This window comes from Diospyros lotus, chromosome 11 (assembly GCF_014633365.1).
Source record: "Diospyros lotus cultivar Yz01 chromosome 11, ASM1463336v1, whole genome shotgun sequence".
Lineage (NCBI taxonomy): Eukaryota > Viridiplantae > Streptophyta > Magnoliopsida > Ericales > Ebenaceae > Diospyros > Diospyros lotus.
The window spans coordinates 24,795,941-24,813,808 of record NC_068348.1 but is presented as its reverse complement, the minus strand read 5'-3'; the positions used below and the strand labels follow the sequence as shown (position 1 = coordinate 24,813,808).

The 17,868-nt window shown below is 36.5% G+C and overlaps 2 protein-coding genes across 4 annotated transcripts; both read right to left on the bottom strand.

The window, feature by feature from the left end:
- Positions 1–204: 204 nt before the first annotated feature.
- On the bottom strand, positions 205–4,656 carry LOC127813431 (probable xyloglucan endotransglucosylase/hydrolase protein 30). The gene is made up of 4 exons (XM_052354392.1): positions 4,392–4,656; positions 4,190–4,290; positions 3,673–3,881; positions 205–984 (listed from the first exon to the last, which is right to left on the bottom strand). The coding sequence occupies exons 1-4, from the start codon at positions 4,591–4,593 to the stop codon at positions 435–437; spliced, it is 1,062 nt and encodes a 353-aa protein (XP_052210352.1). The 5' UTR covers positions 4,594–4,656; the 3' UTR covers positions 205–434.
- Positions 4,657–6,426: 1,770 nt separating this feature from the next.
- LOC127813234 (cellulose synthase-like protein D3) lies at positions 6,427–12,615 on the bottom strand. 3 transcript variants are annotated; one of them, XM_052354102.1, is made up of 4 exons: positions 12,293–12,615; positions 10,601–11,484; positions 8,666–9,473; positions 6,427–8,511 (listed from the first exon to the last, which is right to left on the bottom strand). In XM_052354102.1, the coding sequence occupies exons 2-4, from the start codon at positions 11,440–11,442 to the stop codon at positions 6,757–6,759; spliced, it is 3,405 nt and encodes a 1,134-aa protein (XP_052210062.1). In that variant the 5' UTR covers positions 11,443–11,484; positions 12,293–12,615; the 3' UTR covers positions 6,427–6,756. The 3 variants fall into 3 exon arrangements, with proteins under 3 accessions (XP_052210062.1, XP_052210061.1, XP_052210059.1); XM_052354101.1 differs by lacking the exon at positions 12,293–12,615 and adding an exon at positions 11,847–11,997; XM_052354099.1 differs by lacking the exon at positions 12,293–12,615 and adding an exon at positions 11,851–11,912.
- Between the last annotated feature and the right edge of the window lie 5,253 nt (positions 12,616–17,868).

The following is a 17,868-nucleotide window of genomic DNA, read 5'->3' as shown; positions in this document are numbered from 1 at the left end:
AATCGAATGCCAAGTGCTAATCAAAAGATAAAATTAAAATATTATTTGGACACAGAATTATTATATTCTGATGACGTTCAACAATAATTCAACGTAAATTTATTCACTTTGTATAACAGTTAACAAGAATGAGTTCAGTAAACGTTGAGACAATCAAATTCATATTTTGTAGGCCAATGAGTTAATAAAAAATTGATAGACTGAATGATTTCTATACAACATTAATTCTATCAAAATATCATTTTGTACTTCCAACTAAAGTCAGCAATCCAAGATTTTGTGCTTTTGTCACATCCCAAGAAACTGAAGAAAAGTAATCAGAACAATAAAATGCACTGCACAAAATGACAACTACTATCAATCTAAGAACCACCACCACCACCACCACTAATGCCTCAAATCAAGTTTCACGCCGTCCACATGAGCACTAATTATCACATCGTACTTGCGGCCCTGGTGGCAACCGAAGCTAGCTTCGCCTTGCTCCGCCGCGGCCGTGAGCCGCGCCGGCGGTTAGGGTGGCGACCGAACTTCATTTTCAGGGCTTGCTTCAGCTTCCCAGTCTCCAAGAAGAGGTGCTGCTCCGATGGAACGATCACGCACTCCGGCGGCGGCACCGGGTACCTGACGGTGTCATAACAGTAGGAGTAGTACATGTACCTCTCGCGGAACCAGGTCATGGCCTTGCGGCGCTCGGGCGAGATGGTGGCGAAGTCCGCGGACTCGAGGTCGGCGGTGGGGTCGTCGCAGAGGCTGGCCGGGACTTGCTGAATGGGGTCGACGGGGCAGCCCTGGAGGACGAGGTCGGAGAAGTCGGAGACGAAGGGCTCATATTTGTACTGGACTTTATACTTGCCGCCGTTGGTGGCCCAGTTGGAGGCGTCCCATATGGTGGCGTAGAGTGACATTGGCTTTGATGGGTAGTCGCCGCCCATGGCTTCGCTCCGCACCACCTCCCTAATCGGGACTTCATCCACGTAGAATCTAAAAAATGCACAGAAATAGAAACAAAAATCACGATTACGCCCGTAGTTTCTGTACAGGCATAATTTTCATATGTAATGATTTTTACAAAATAGAGTATTGGCAATCCTTAATCAAAGTCAATTCAAGTTAGATATGTTAGAAGATTCAAATTTAACTTTGTCTATTTTCATGTATTAGATAAATTGAAAATGTAATCATATTCACCTTATTTCACTGTCAATTTAAAAAGTGGAGCCATACCCTGGACCTCAACAAGTGATCATCCTCACAGAATGGTGTTATAATTAATATGCATGCATTGGCTAATCACTGCTATAACTAATTAATCTCTACTTTGGACCACAACAAAGCAACAAGGGAGCCCCATTAGACCAATTAAATGTGTCTTATTTCTTTATTTATTTTCAATTTAAATAAGATTAATTAAGATCATTAAAGAATCAATTTACATCCCTAAAAATGCTCACAAGTGAGAATATTGCCCTAAATTAGATAATGTCAAGGCAACAATCATTTTCAATGGTGTGGCAATCTACAGCTACCTTACAAGGGGGTAAAAGCAATGCTTGGGGTTTTACCGTTCCATCTTCATGCAAGCTCTGCCACTTCTTGCTCAGACTCAAGAGGCTAGGAGTTCAGTTTTTCTTAAGGTGGGCCAACGTCTATCAGAATCAGGCATGTAGCTTGTATTTTAATAATTTTAGGCATTTTTCTACATGGTTCAAACAGTGCAAGTCCTTTCAATTATTGGCCGGTTTGCATTATTTTTGTTAGAAAGTTATTATTGTAAATTACATTAAAAACACCAAAACTTTTATGGGTCGTCAAGGAGCATATTCACTCAATACGACACATTAATTGGTCGACGAGAAATTTGGAGTTTTGTTGAATCAAGAAAGAAAATCATTTGAAAACGAAGCATATGGTGTCCTTTAACAAAACATGAAACAAAAAAGTAATAGGTATTCAAGCCAAAAAAAAAAAAAAAAAACTTTAAACTATTTGACACTATTATTTAAATTTTTTGTATACATTTATTCAAATTTAAATTCATCATACATTTAGACAAAAAAATAAGAGAATTTGAAATGATAATTATCATTTTTTTTCTTTGGCTAATGGAAAGCCGAAATTAACTAATACAGAACAAATAGCCCCATTAAAAGGCATGCACCAAGCAGAAGACTCGTGCCGAAAAAACTTTACAAAGGAGCATGTGAGTAGGAACCAACTTGCCAAACAAAAGGCACCAAACAAATAGGGCTCAACAAAAACAGTTGTCATTTTAACAGATAAAATTAAAATGAAATATTTTAAATTAAAAATTATAAATTTTTAATAATATCATTAAAGATCTTTTTATAGTTATGTAGCATAATAATATATAAATAAAATTTTGACAAAAATTATGTAATTAACTTGTTAAAATCACTCATTAAACTAGCTCATAGTTATATCAATGCAACTAACTCATAATTATCATCAGGACCCAAAAAAAAAAAACTAGCTTTTAATTATTTTTCTGAGATGTTATTTTATAAAAAATCCTATAAAATATTATTTCATTATAAAAATGTGGTATTTGTAAATTGAATGATGGATATATATATATATATATATGATTATTTCCTAAAAAGGATAACACAAGAAACAGAAGAAAAGGAGAGGAGTTTACATGAAATTCTTTTCTCAAAATTGAAAATGATTTTTCTTTTTACAAAAACTAAACATAGAGACATTATAAAATGCAATAATAACATTTTTGAAAATATGTATTATTATATATGCTTGATTTTTTACATCTCAAAAAATTAGTATAATTGTAATACTATTTTTTTATTTGAAAATTTTATTTATATAATATTACTGTAGAAAGAATAAAAACAATAAAAAATATAACTAAATAAATTCGGCCAGATAGAAGCTTGTGGTTGAAATTAAAAGCAATGGACAGACCGAACTAAGATTAGTAAGAAGACCGAAGTCGTCTCTCTCATTTGGATTTGGTTTGGCCAGAAAGTTTGGCTAACAAAGTACCTAAACATGGCACGCTAGGGTTAATTGTCGGAACTCAAAACTTCCCGGGAAAAGCATAACACAAAACTTAAAAGAGAAAAAGATTAGATCATACAAAAATAAATTTGCAATATTACATAAACGAATATTTTTTAATGAATTTTTCATAGAGAAAATTTAATTGATTATGTGATTATCATTTTTATTTCAAATAGAAGTATCATCATTTATGTTTAAGGTTTTAAATTTGTTGTTGAAAGACTATTATGATAGGAGAGTGGCAAGAAAACATGGTTGATCTATGTTCTGATCATAGAATTATCAATTTGTGTCCCTTGGGTGGATCTTAATATGTTGACAAGTTGGTTTGCTTAGATCAATGAAAATTAATTGATCAAAAAGATTAAGGCAATCCCATAGTAACCAAAAAATAGAAAACCATTCCTGTTGAGTTTTCTCTCTTAAAACTATGTAAGAATAAGGTTTCAACTTACTTAACATGCATGCATAACGACAGGCATATCTCTTGTGAGGTTGTAGTCAAAAACTATATATGTATAACAACAAAGCGGTTAAACAAGGAACGTGTAGAGTTAAGATTCAAGGGAACTCAACTTTCCCGGAAAAGGAAGGTGAAAGAGAAAAATAAAGATGAGATCATATGCTTACATGATGCTTTTGGAGGTCCAAAGAATGGTGTAGCGATGGAATTCCTTGGTCGGATCAAACCACAAAATGTATCTCTCCTCCCTCCCACGATCCGTGCTTCCATTCCCATACAAGTTCGTCTGGAACCTCCATGGCCTGTTGTGGATGTTTCCTAAGAACTCGAAGTCCAATTCGTCATGATTCTTCTCAAACACGTCACCGTTTGATGTCTGCGTCCAAACCATGGCCGTTAGTTAACCTCGATATTCATTCGAAGATTTTGAAGAAAATTCAGCTTCATTGATATTATTTTCTTTTTCTTTTTGTTGATTAAAACCTTTGAGAAAGGAGAACAATTACAAAAACTCAACCAGACCTTGCCTAGGAGTATCAAGATCCAGATCTGTAACACAATTAACATTGCTAGAGCCAGCAAGAAATTAGAGTTAAGACATTGATCTATATATATATATATATATAAATGTATAAATATGTATGTATCTGTGTCTATATAGATATATATATATGTATAACTTACGTAAAATGCAACGACGATGCCGGCGGAATAGTTCGCCGGCAACTTGATATTGGCGCTGAAGAGACCGTAGTTGTAGTAATAGGAGGAGATGAAGCCGGAGCCTGATCGAGAAAATTAACGAACGTCGAACGGAAAATTAAATTTGAATCACATAACATAGATAGGTGAATCGAATTGATCTGAATAATTAATAATTAGTGACCTGAGAGGCGATTAAGGATGAGAGAGACGGATTTGTCGTCGTGGGAGCGGAGGATGTTGAAGTCGCTGAAAAGAGGGGTGTAGCCCTGGTCGAAGGTGATAGTTGAGAAGTTGAAAGCTGCTGCAGAGCTGATGAGGAAGGAGAAGAGAGAGAAGGAGAAGAATAAGAGAAGAGAGGAAAACAACGATGGTAAAAGATCCATTGTCGATTTAACTTAGTGGTGGTTTTCTGTTGTTTCTTCTTCCTTCTTCATTGGCTCTCTCTCTCTCCCTCCCTCTCTCCTCTGTTTCTCTTTCTTCCATTTACAGGCTTTATATATAGCTGACAACAGTTTTTAGAGAGAGAGAGGAGGGACCGGTAAGGAAGTTTGGTTTTTGGATGACGAAGTTGCCCTTGGATTGTTAGGAATTCACAATTATGCCAACACGAAGGGAATAATTTTAAGTAAATTTTACCATAATTTTAATTATTATCTAATTACAAATTTTATTTTCGAAAGTAACCCAAGTGTTGATGGTATATTGGTAAATAGGAGAGGATGGAAGGGCAAATGTGGAAGAACGGGATTGATGGTACGGAGAAAAAGGACGACCGCCTTTGGGCCGAACGGAAAAACCGTGTCCGAGACTAACGCCAGCATACCAATCTCTTCTTCTTCTCCTCCTTCTTCTTCTTCTCTCTGTCCGTCGACCAACTTCTCACCTATTTCACGTTTCCAGTTATGTTATGCATGCCCCATGCCCCTTGCGCCCATACCTTCTCATTCGTCAGCCTCATGCGTGGAAGGAAGGATCTCCTTAATTTGTAAAAATACATAGTAGATATTCATATTTATAATTTTATATATATTAATTTACCATAAAATATTAATAATTAATTAACCACACTGCCTCACTCATGTTTAATGATCCTTATTTACTTTCAATGTACATATAAGTAAATTACGGGTTTAGTTTGAACCCAAAGGAACGTAACTTGTAACCTAAATAATTAACAATTTATGCTAATAGAGGCATAAAAAGTCTATCATCTTGGGAGTGACAATATATCAACTTGTCTTCGTTCAAAATTGATCGACTATTATTTGTTGGCCCATACTAAGTGAATAAATACAAGTGTAAAGGAAAAAAAAAACAAATAGAACAAATAACAAGTTACACTCAGGAAACTTTTACGTAATTCGACCGGAATGATACCTAATTCACGATTGTTCTCTGGTTATTCTGACAAAATAACAATATCTTATCTCTTTCTTTTAATATTATGAAGACAAAATATCCTTATTAGCTCCACAAAATCGAGAATGGGTTCCGCATTAGCAGGGATCTGATTTGCCATAAATCATGAAAGTTGACATTTTTTCTAACCATTATCGATAAACTCGTCATCTTTTCGTGGCACGAGCTGAGTAGCCTAATTGGCATATCTCGCAACTTAAGTCATTCTGCGAATTGAATTAGACGAAATGACCTGTGAGCTCGTTCAGATGTCCTCAACCTGAGACTTACTGGACTTCTGAAAGATTGGACCAATTCATTGGGTTGTTTCCGCTCCATAGAAAGTGATTTAAAAAATACCATAACACAACTTAATTGGAATTATAATCTAATTCAAATACTAATACAAAGTTTTATTAGTAATTAGCTAGGGTTCATTTATAGGCTATATTTAGGAAAATACAAGGAGAGTTTGATTGCCATCTATCTTGACTTTTTTTTTTTTTTATATTTGAATTCAAATTTTTTTATAATATTATTTATTCAATGTTGCTAAGAGGTAGGTACCCTACACGAGGGTTCAAAAGCGAGGCTTTCGTCCCTTGTAATAATTTATGACGATCAAATTAATTATAATTAATTAACTAATTAACATTTTAAATAAAATTTAGTAAAAGGTTTTCGTCCCCTTTTGCTAATTAACATTTTTGTGTTTTAAGATAAAATTTTAAATAAAAAACAATAAGTAAACATGTCTTAACCATAACTAAAAGGGGATTTAGGTTGATCAATAAATCACTTGTATGTGAATTGTGGGGTGATTCAAAATAATTCTAGAATTTAATTTATAGGCAAAGCATAAGTAAAGAAAGAGATGAACTCTACTTAAGAGGTCTCACTAATTACAAAGAATGTGTTACAACACAACCTCTCCCACTGCGGAGTCTATAGACAACCCAAATTTAAGCAAAAATCAATGAATATGAACAGCATATTCAGAATCAATCCCTCACCCTACTCTTCTCAAAGCCTCTTCCCCATTTTTCTCACAAGTTGGGTTGCTGAAACAATAACCCCTCGGCAACTTTGAATTTAGCAAGAACGGGCAGATGAATGATGTTGAACACCTGCTGTTGAGGTCGGAAATTTCATGGGAACTGGAAGGATCCCCCGATCTCAGAACTGCCTGACGGGGGGTTGATCGCGACCCAGAGGAGCGAAATCGTGATTGCCAGAAGCCCGGACCAGACAAACACGATTGTTGGTGTCCTCCCCCGTCTTCCCATGAGCCCTTTTGCGAATGGGTAGAGATGAGCCAGGACCCAGAAGCTGAAGAACACGCCACCTAGCAGCCGGCTCCATTGAGGTATCTCGCTGTATATTGTTCGGCTGAAGCCAACTGCTATTGCGATCAGGTTCGTCATCATGATTGTGATAGGGGGTATCATCAGCGATGTCCATTTGAGGATGTACAGGTCCGCAAACTCATCGTCAGCATCCTCACCGCCGGACTTTGACGTTAATGTGAAAGATATCTCAATGCCAGCGACTACCTTCAGAAGGCCCTGAAGCACAGCAGCAAGATGCGCACTTGTGCCTCCGATTAACCAGAACTGCTCGTTTCGCCACCATTCCTCCAGTTCAATGCCGGACCACTTGATCTCGAGCACAGCCAGCAAGCAGAGGGTCAAGGAGATGATCAGAAGGTAGGTGAGGAAGGCGACGTTGAGGGACTGGACGATGAATTGGCCGGAGAACAGGGAAAGTGCCGGGAGGAAGCAGTAAACAATAAGGAAAATGGAGGTGAACGGATAGATGCCAACATTGAGGTAAGCTACCCTCTGTAGAAACTTCATTTTAGGACTTGCCAGAACAGCATTGTTCCGGGAGAAGAATATCTCAACCGAACCAGTGGCCCACCGGAGGACCTGGTGAAGTCTATCTGTCAGATTAATGGGCGCAGTCCCACGAAAAGCGTCCCTCTTGGTGACACAATAAACTGATTTCCAGCCCCGGTTGTGCATCCGATACCCTGTCACCACATCTTCAGTCACGGATCCATATATCCACCCTACTCGGATGCCCCATTCCGTTTTATCTTCGTACCAACACGAGATGACACTGATTGCTTCGGAGACTGTAGATGCATCAAGAAGCTCCCGAGGAATCATAAGAGCACCTGGAGGTCGTCCATTCTTCACGGCAGGGTGATCAGCAAGTGGTCGGCCTTGGAACTCCGCCACCGGAATTGTATCAATAAGAAAGGATGAGTTTCCAAACTTCTTAGGAAACAGAGAAATGTCCATTTCATCATCAGAATCTCCCATGCGAAGTGATCTGTTCTCCTCGTGGGAAGTAGTAATTGTAGAAGACTTCTTACGACGAGCAAAACAACAGCTGCAGCAGCCAGAGTGGTATTCTTTTGATCGCGGAGGGTCAAAGCCATATAAAGCTATCCTGCGGAAGAGGCATCCGGTTCCAACGTAAACTGGACCCTGAAGCCCATCAAGAGCACGCATGTTGATGTCAAAGAAAACGGTGTTGTGATTGGCATAGCGATCAGATGGGTCGATTCCTTCAAACCTCTGAGGGAACTGGACATAGCAAATGCGATCACCACCACGGTCCATCATAAAGCACATGCCTTCTCTTAATGCCTGGGAGTTGTAAATGTAGTGATCACAGTCAAGGTTCAGAATAAAGGGTCCATTGGACATGATGGCCGAGGCTCGAACCAAGGCATTCATAGCGCCGGCCTTTTTGTTGTGATCATATCCAGGCCGCTTTTCGCGAGAAACATAAACCAACATAGGAAGCCGGATATCCACTTCTGTCAGATCAATGGGATTGGAATCAACTGATGTCCCATGTAGTGGATCATCGCTTGGAGGTTTCAGCATCACCTGTAAATTGCAAATACACAACCCAATTACATCAGCACAAGAAATTCAAGCAGTCTAAATCATTTTTATGTATATGCCTATAGAACTATTGTTAACCAAAAAAAAAAAATGATGGAAGCTCGTAATTAAAAATAATTGTTGATAAGAAAATTACCTGAATAATTCCAGCATGGTCACCCCTAGACTGCTCCTCAGAGGAAACAACCCAAGTGCCCGGCCAGTGGGTTCCATCTGCCATCCACGTAGCCTTAACAATTTTTATACTTTCCAGTGGTTCATCACTGCCTCTCTCTCTCTGAAGCTTCATAGCCTTGATTTCCTCTCGAGCATTATAGGCATCAGACCTACGCCGGATTGAATCAGGAAGGCCATTGATACGAACCTTGAACTCATCGTACTCACGTTTGACTCGTCTGCGATCCTTGACAAAGTCTGGACGCACCTTATTCTTGAAAGGATCTTTCTTCAAATTGAAATAAGATTCTGGGTTCCTTGGCTCAATATCATGCTTTCTGCAAAATGGGACCCACAGATTGGCAAAGCTTGCAGCTTCTGCCATCGCCTCAAAGGTTAAAAGGGCACCACCATCATCCGAAACGTAGCAAGCAAGCTTTTCAACCGGATAATCAGCCGCTAGGATGGATAGGATGGTGTTGGAAGTGACCAGAGGTGGCTCTTTCTCTGGGTCTGCAGTAGAAACAAAGATGTCTATACCTGGCAGATCAGATTTCCCAGTCGGGTTGTGGGGACCGGTTGTTTCAAACTTTTCTTTCAAAACATTAAGATCAGTAGCACGATTTACTGGGGAGAACTTCGGAAGCTGATCGAGTAACCATGAGAAAGCAAACCAAACCTCACAGATCACAGACATAAGCCACAACCATGGTGCATCGTGATTGGGGTTGCGGATTCTCCATTCAAGAAATAATGCCAGAACAACTATGCGGACAAAGATTAGTAGCCTGTATGGATACATGGAAATAATGTCTTTCAGCACCAAATTTTAGTATGCATTCCTAATTACAGAGAGACAGACACGAACTCCTTAATCGTCATAATGACTGATGTCAAATTTAAAGGACAAAACACATACCAAAGAAGAATTTATTCAACGTGGTACGTGAAGAGGCTGACGTGAAGAGGCTGCGTTCTCTTTACTGTTTTCAAGTCATTTTTAGTTTTTAATTTTCTAAAATAATGAAAACGCATTAATTTTTAAAAATGCATTTTTAAAAACAAAAACTAATTTGTAAGGAAAATTCAAAACAACAAAAAGTTATTTGGAGTGTTTTCATTTAAAACAAACTCAAAACTCAAAACACATTTATTTATTTATTTATTCATATTTTATTATTGTAATGGAAAAAAATATTATAAAATTCATTAACTTTAAAATGTATATATATATTTTTTAATAATATATTAACATTAAATATTTTTAATTTATTAAATAATCAAATTTATTGAATAAAATATAATTAAAAAATTATTTTCAAAATTTCAAAGAGAACACGTTTTCTAATTTTCTATTTTGAGGAATAGTTTTTTAAAATGATAAAGAGAGCGCGTTTTCAATTTTCTAAAAACAGACTACTAAGACAGAAAACTGAAAATGAATTCAAAACTCAAAATTGAAAATTGAAAAACAAAGAGAACGCAGCCTTACCTTTTGAGTGGGATAGCATTGCAAATTCAAGTCATGATTAACTATAACAGCAAAATAAAAGTTGAACGTGTGCAAACAAGCCGACACATTCTGACGTTGGACAAATAAGGTTGTTCCATCCAAAAGAAATCAAGACTCCATGAATAGATACAGTTGATCCTCTCAAATCATTGTCTTTGGATAAATGCTAAATATATATATATATATATATTAGGGAGCATGGGGAATTAAAGACTCAAACCACTTAACCGTAAGAAAGAAAATGAGAAAAAGAAAAACAGCATATCTCATCTTTAAAATCCTATCAGGAAATCACACGCATCCTTAATGTCTGCTTCATCTTGCCACATTCACAACAGTATAAAAACAGGGGATACAAACAAGTATAAATTGACAATTACAGATCAGAGAAAGTGATCATACCGATATGGGCTTATAATTGCAGCAGGTATCTTCAACTTACGGGTTAGGGGCCGCCAGGGCTTGTTAAGAAGTTCAGAAGGCTCACCAACTCCATCGCCGTTGTCATTCTCAAAATCCCCCTCCTTTGGCCATATTGCATTTCCATATCCATAAGTTCCCTTTGTCTCGAACAACCATCGATTATGATCAAAATCTCCGGTTTGACTTCTCATCAGCACTGATTTGGTAGATTTCATCAACGACAACCTCCTCTCCATCTTTGACATCCCCGCATTAGGTGGCAGAGGGAGTGGCCGGCTGTTGTCATCTTCATTCTGATCCAAATCACTGGTCTTGTAAGGTTCTTTACATCCTGGGCAAATGCCATCTCCAGTTTTCACGGCATCAACATAACAATCCCGGCATATCTTAAAATCACATTCGCAGGGGAGGATGTCTTCTCCCCTCTCATCACTCATTACCTTTCCATCACATCCCGGGATCGCACAGCGAGACCCTTTTGCACCTGCCATCTGTGGATGGCTTGTTTCAGACTCAATTACCTTATCCATCAAATGGGCACGAGTAACACTGTTAAACCCCCCTGTAAACATTGAATTCGACACATACTGCTCCTCAACCCTCTGTGAGATCGATGGATCCATGGGCTGATTATCAGGTGTGAGGGGTATTTGCACGGTGTAGTTCGCGTACTCGCCACTGCCGATTTCGCTATCGAGATCATTGGATTCTCTAGAATAGCTGACATATCGACCAGATGAAGTCCTTCTCGCAAAGGTCACTGTCATGGGAACTGCCCTACCCTGCTGTGACTCTGAAGCTTTAAACGATCTCGAAGCCATTCTATTGAAAATGTTTAGTCCAAAACAATATCTCAGCAGTTCCTGAAATTACAAAAAGGAAAGCAAAAATCAAACATGTATGAGCAAAGGTTCAATCCTAGAATTCTCGGACAGTTCAAACTAATTGAAACTTCTCCCCGATCTTTCTCTCTATAAAGATTCATCTCATCATCCATTTAGATTTTGTACGTCAAACATAAAAACAAACAGATTTTCAGATAAACTTGTGAGAAGAAAGAGCCCAATTTTGCAAAATGTCTAATCTTCTGCGAGACCAAAAAATTGTTATACTCTCTCTCTCTCTCTCTCTGCCCTCCTAACATTCTATCTTTGTAAACTCAAAAAATTTTCATCCAAACACTCAATGAAAACACATCAAAAAGCTGAGAATTTACGGAAAGTACCTACAATCGCGAACATAGAATTTGAAGAACCATTGTTTGCTCAAACAGCTAATACAGCAGGAACACAAGAAATCAGCAGATAAGCAAACAACCAAAGACTTCTTCCTTATATATACAACGACTACATCACCATTACTCGTTTTCCAATCTTTATTAATTGATAAGAAAATAGTCAAAAAAGAAACAGCCTCAACGGGCGTGCAAGAAACATTCAAATCAGATAATATCAAATATAAATATAATATATGTTGGTGTATATACACATTTATATACATATAAACAAGAATATAATTTACAACTGTAACAAAGCTTTCAGGGCCAAGTCCTCTTTTTTTTTCAATAACTACTACATACCCATCTTGTATTATCGATCTATCTTTATCCGAATGTGGGATTAACAATTCAAGGCAGAGACTAGGTCTGAGAAGATGTGGCCGATTACAAACCTGAAATTTCAAAAGAGTAGCTGAATAGTCCAAAACACAAACTTCTTCAAACAAAAGCCATAGCCACACTCTCCGGGAGGCCGCCGGCTCTCCACCCACAAATAAAGAAGACAGATCTGGAGTTTTTGGGTACCCTTGATTCGGCTGGTTCACCTCCTTTAATGGGAAAAAAAAAAAAAAATTAGTGCGAGAAGATAATGCTGCTTAGGCTTTCGAGCTTGAACTTTGGTATGTTCGGATTTATGAAGTTTTCAGACAAACCCAAACTGAGAGAGAGAGAGAGAGAGAGAGAGAGAGAGAGAGAGCGAACGAGAGAAGCTTCTGGTCTTCAGTTTCTGACTAGGTAAAGAAATTTTACGGATGTGAAAAGACGGAAATTTCGGGGGTTAAAACAAGAATTTTTTGAATGAAGGGAGTTGAAGTGAAAAATAATTTTATGGAGAGTGAGAAAAGACCAAAATTCGGTGACTGAAACGTTATTTGGAGAATTTAGCGAGTGGAGGATCCAATTATCAATACGCGGCGGTGTCTAGGTTTGGGTGTGAACGGGACTCTCAAATTTACCAATCCCCAAATTTTTGGTTTAATTGGTTTGCTTCCCGATTATTAGATAAAATTGGACATTAAATATGGGTTGAACAACATTTAAATAATTTATAAAAATTAAATATAAAATAAATTGATTCATTAATAAAAACTAATACTTGAGGTGACTATCTTGCACAGCTCTCAATGCTCGTGTTCTCGATTACGTCAGAAGAGATAAATTGTGACTTTGCCTCATTACATAAGACGAGGATAGAACTTACGACTAGAGATGGCAAACGGGCCGGTCCGCCACCAAGTGGCTCGTGGGCCGGGCCAAATCGGCCCGCTTAAAAACGGGCCAGCAGATTGTTGGCCCTAGCCTGGCCCGCCACGGGCCTGCCTAATTTTTTTGTTTTTTTTTTGTTTTTTTGATACCATAATTTCTGGAAAGCGAGAGCGAGAGGCGCGGGCCAGGGCGAGACAGAGGGCGAGCGAGGGCGAGAGCGAGGGGCGCGGGCCAAGGCAAGGGCGAGCGAGGGGCGCGAGCGAGCGCGAGGGCGAGAGATGCAGGCGAGGATGACAGAGGGCGAGACGAGGGTGAGGGTGAGGGCGAGGCAGAGGGTTAGGGCGAGGACGAGAAGTGAGGCTGAGGGTGGGGGGTTTTGTCGGTGATTAACGGGCCGGCAGGCCAAGCAGGCCAGCCCAGCCCGCCACCATTTGGCCCGCAAATCGGTCCGGCCTTAAATGGGCCAGCAAACTGCTGGCCCTAGCCCGATCCCGGGCCGGGCCCATTTTGCCATCTCTATTTACGACCCACCAAACTAATACTGATATATTGCTTGTTTGATTATTCAACTTATGTCTTAGTGATAATAAAAACTAATATTTAATAAATATATACATAAATTACTAATTAGTTGTAAAGAAATGAATACATAAATTACTAATTAGTTGCTAATTTTGGGTTTTTAATATATCTTAAGAATAATTTAGCATGGTTTATTTAACAAAATATAATATATTTTTTCATAAATACATTAAAAAAGATCAACAAAATGATTGATGATTTATGATATTTTTATATAAAAACATATGGACACATCATTTCAGTCCAACTTTTGAAGTACTTTCAAATAAATTTCAACCAAATCAAATGATGAGTGGAGCGGTAAAGAGCCTAAACCCGTAAGAAGTTGGGAATTGTCAACTTAAATTTGTTCTTTTCCTTTTGTCTTTATTTATTCTAAATTTTCCACCACCGGCTCCAAATGAACCTAAAAAAAAAAAAGATAAAGGCCCAACAAAAATTACTTATTTTTCGATAGAAATGATGAAGACTCACGTGCCCGGTAATTGGTTGCCGGTGCATTGGCAACGGTCCATCCTTGCTCCCCCTTTCGGACCGTTGGCACAGCCGACGTGGCATGGTGAGCTGTCCATTATCTTGCAGACTGTGCCTACGCGGGATTACATACCTTTTCTGATTCCGAACATAATAAAATCAAATAACTTTAAAATAGATAACGTTAATCATATTATATTTTAGAATAGGTACAGATAATAATTAAATAAACATCATCTTTGGTATGACCTTTATCAAAAAATTTCTATTGCCAATAACATAAGGTGTTGCCCCCATACCATACATCGATGGATAAAAGAAAAAATTGTTAGGGTGTTATTATTTGAATTTTCAAATTTTGTGTTTGAGTTCTGATTCGAAAAAAAAGATTAGTTGTCAAGGACAACCTTGAAAATTGAAAAAATAATAGATAGCTCTCATATCAGTAGAGAGAGGTTAGGGATCAAAATTGACTATTGAGTTTCTTAATTTACATCTCTTACTGGAATTGTGGAGTCGAGCTGCAGGGGAGTGCTCGTGATAGTACGTTAACAAAAAAAAAAAAAATAAATAATATAAGATGTTTAATATTATGAAAAATAAAAATTATCCCTCTAAATGAATTTTTTTTTATAGAAAATGGGTCAAAATATGTTTTAATGATTGTATCATGAAATTCAATTTTATAAAAAATACAGTGTATCAAATAGTAAAAATGAAATTTAATTTCTCATATATAATTTTTTTTATAAAAATTTTATATTATCAAATACATCCTAAAATTTGTTTTATGTGAACAAATTGAGAAAGGACTTAAACCCATTGAGGAGGGTGGGACCCACATGTCCACCCCTATAAGCTAGTATTGGACAAAATACTCTTACCCAACAAGAGCAATATAACGACTCTGTTACTTTTACCTAGAAATGAAAGTTCTTTTTTTTTTTCTTATAAATGTTTTTATTTTTATTTTATAATTAAAAAATAAATAAAAAGTATCTTTTTTTGTCCCTCCCCAACAACCTATGTTGTAGGGTTGAAGAAATTGAAGATAAGCGATTTATGGTCAGAAAATCTCACCTATTTATCAAAGATAAATCATATTCTCAATTAATTTGAAACACTGTTAATGTCACTACTAATTACTATTGATGACAACAGGGGCTCGACCCTCAACTTCAATACCCCATTTCATATCTAGTGTGGCCTCTCATCGGGGTGTGGGGCAAGGTAAGGGTCAAGAAATCTCAAATTTAATGTTTTTTTTTGTTAAAAAATTAAAATACCATATTACACGTAATTAAATAATTTGTGACATTGTTTAAAGTTTAGGGGTATATTCCATATTATGCATGTGTAAATAAGAAAAATACATTTCAAATCATATGACACAATTTTTTTTAAGTAAAATAGGAAAAAAAATATTTTGAAATTCACCTTATTGACAATGTTTTATAACTTTCAAAATGACTTTTTTATTCAATTAATAGAATTTATAACATTTTTATTATTAAAAATGACTAATAATTAATTAGTGGTAGTTTGATTATTTGTTGCGTAACTTGCGTTTCGGTATTTTTCATTTCATTTCATCAAAATTTAGAAATATTGTACATAAAATATCCACTAGAGGTGAATTCAGCTTTTAAATTTTTTAAGAAAATTTAACAGATCAAAATAAAAGAACCCAAGGAAAATCTTTAATTTTGTTAAAACACGAACGAAATAAAAAGAAAAGAAAATTGCTCTAATTTTAAAAGAAAAAGATAAGATGACGGCATTCGATCGACCAAATTCAAAAGCTCTCCTCAAGAAAAATAGAAAGTTTTCTATTACGATATGGTTAACTAGATTATGTTGCTTGTCGACTAATTTGATTTGCACAAGATGTTTTCAAGATACACTAGATTTATCTCGTCTATTATGCTATGCATTTAGTTAACTAAACTAGATACCTAATAATTAAAATGAGATGTATTATATATATATATATATTTTTTATCAACTTAATACGTAGTGAAAAGTAATGGTTGTGATTTAATGAGCAATTACTTGATTAGTAGTAACTAAATTGGTAGAATAGGCTCATCTTGCAACAAGATAAAGATACGATGATACACACTAACTCAAAATGGTTGACAATATGATAATGGTAGTTGACTTTTTTTTGTTTGACCATTAGCAGAGTTTAGAAATTAGTTGACTATAAAAATAATAGGCTCAACCATGGGAAGATAAAATTGATTGGATAAACCACTTATTATGTAAGATAAAATATTTTTAACACACACACACTCTCTCTCACTATATAAATATATACATAAAATCGTGTTACATGTACCAATAGGATGTACAAGCTCGATTATTGAATCGGACTTTATCATGAGATGAAAACTTGATCAAACTTCATCTTGACCGGGTTTCATCCATAGGCGGCAAATTATATCAGGACATTTTTGAATTTTGGCACTTTCAATCATTTTCTTGATAACTCAATTATTTGTACAAGTAGTATTTTTTATATACATATATATATATCTTAGATCTTGGACCATGGAACCCAACATATTTATTTATTATGAATATAAATTACATCCAAATCAATCAATAATACATATATTGAATCACTCAGGATAAATGAAATCCCAAATTATAAATAATCAATTTACATTAATTATAAAAGGAGGGATATAATATCAAAATCATGTCCACCTTCTCACATTGGGTGTTGAAAAAGAGGGCTTGAATTGAATGATAATGAATAATTAATGAAGGCTAAGCCTTCGAGAACGATAATAATTCCAACCATTTGACATCTGGTGATCGATCTTACAGCAATGTATGGTAGGGGGTGCATGCACTGCACTGATGATGATGATAATCAAGCAGCTCTCTGGCATGATGACCCGTTCAAAGTCCGACAGACTAACCAATATTTGATGTTATACAAAAGAGTTTTAAATTAATTCTAGAAAGCACTTAATCAAACCTATCATAGTTAATTGCGTGTGCGTATTTGATTTGTTTAAAACTGATACCAAAAGGGCATTTCCATTGCGTCTGCCTTTTTCTCTATACTAATTTTAGCATTGCTTTTGGACGAATCCGATGTCACGTTGTCAGTCTCTGTTTGCTTGCTTGCTTGCTTTTGTTTTTGATCAAAAATAATGCCTCGGTGATAAGGATGTAATCTGCGGGGCTTTTAAGATATTTATGCTATTTAGTGTGCGTTAAATAAATTTAATAGACAACCCAATAATATATAAACTATATATATGCACACTAAAATAACATATAACAGCTTGTGTGTTAGCTTGCTGCTATATATAAAATTTTAGACCGGTCGCAGAGGAAATCTCTCTTATTACCAAATCAACCACGCGAGTTTGACGTTTTCCTAATTACGGTAGTCTAACTACTAGTGGTTGCTTAGGAGTTGGGGTTTGGTAAACAAGGAGCATACCACGTCTGTTAGGTTTTGAAAATGTCTACATGCAGGGGCGGAGCTCCAGCTAGCCAAGGGTGGGCAATTGCCAACCCTGCATTTTTAAATAATGTTATTGTATATATATATATATATATAATTTAATATAATTTTTATTTTTTTCTCAAGCAACATAACTCATCGAACCCAACCTTTATTTCTCTATCTCTCTCTCTTTTCTCTTTTTCTCACTTATTCTACTATGACAGTTGAACGCCCCAA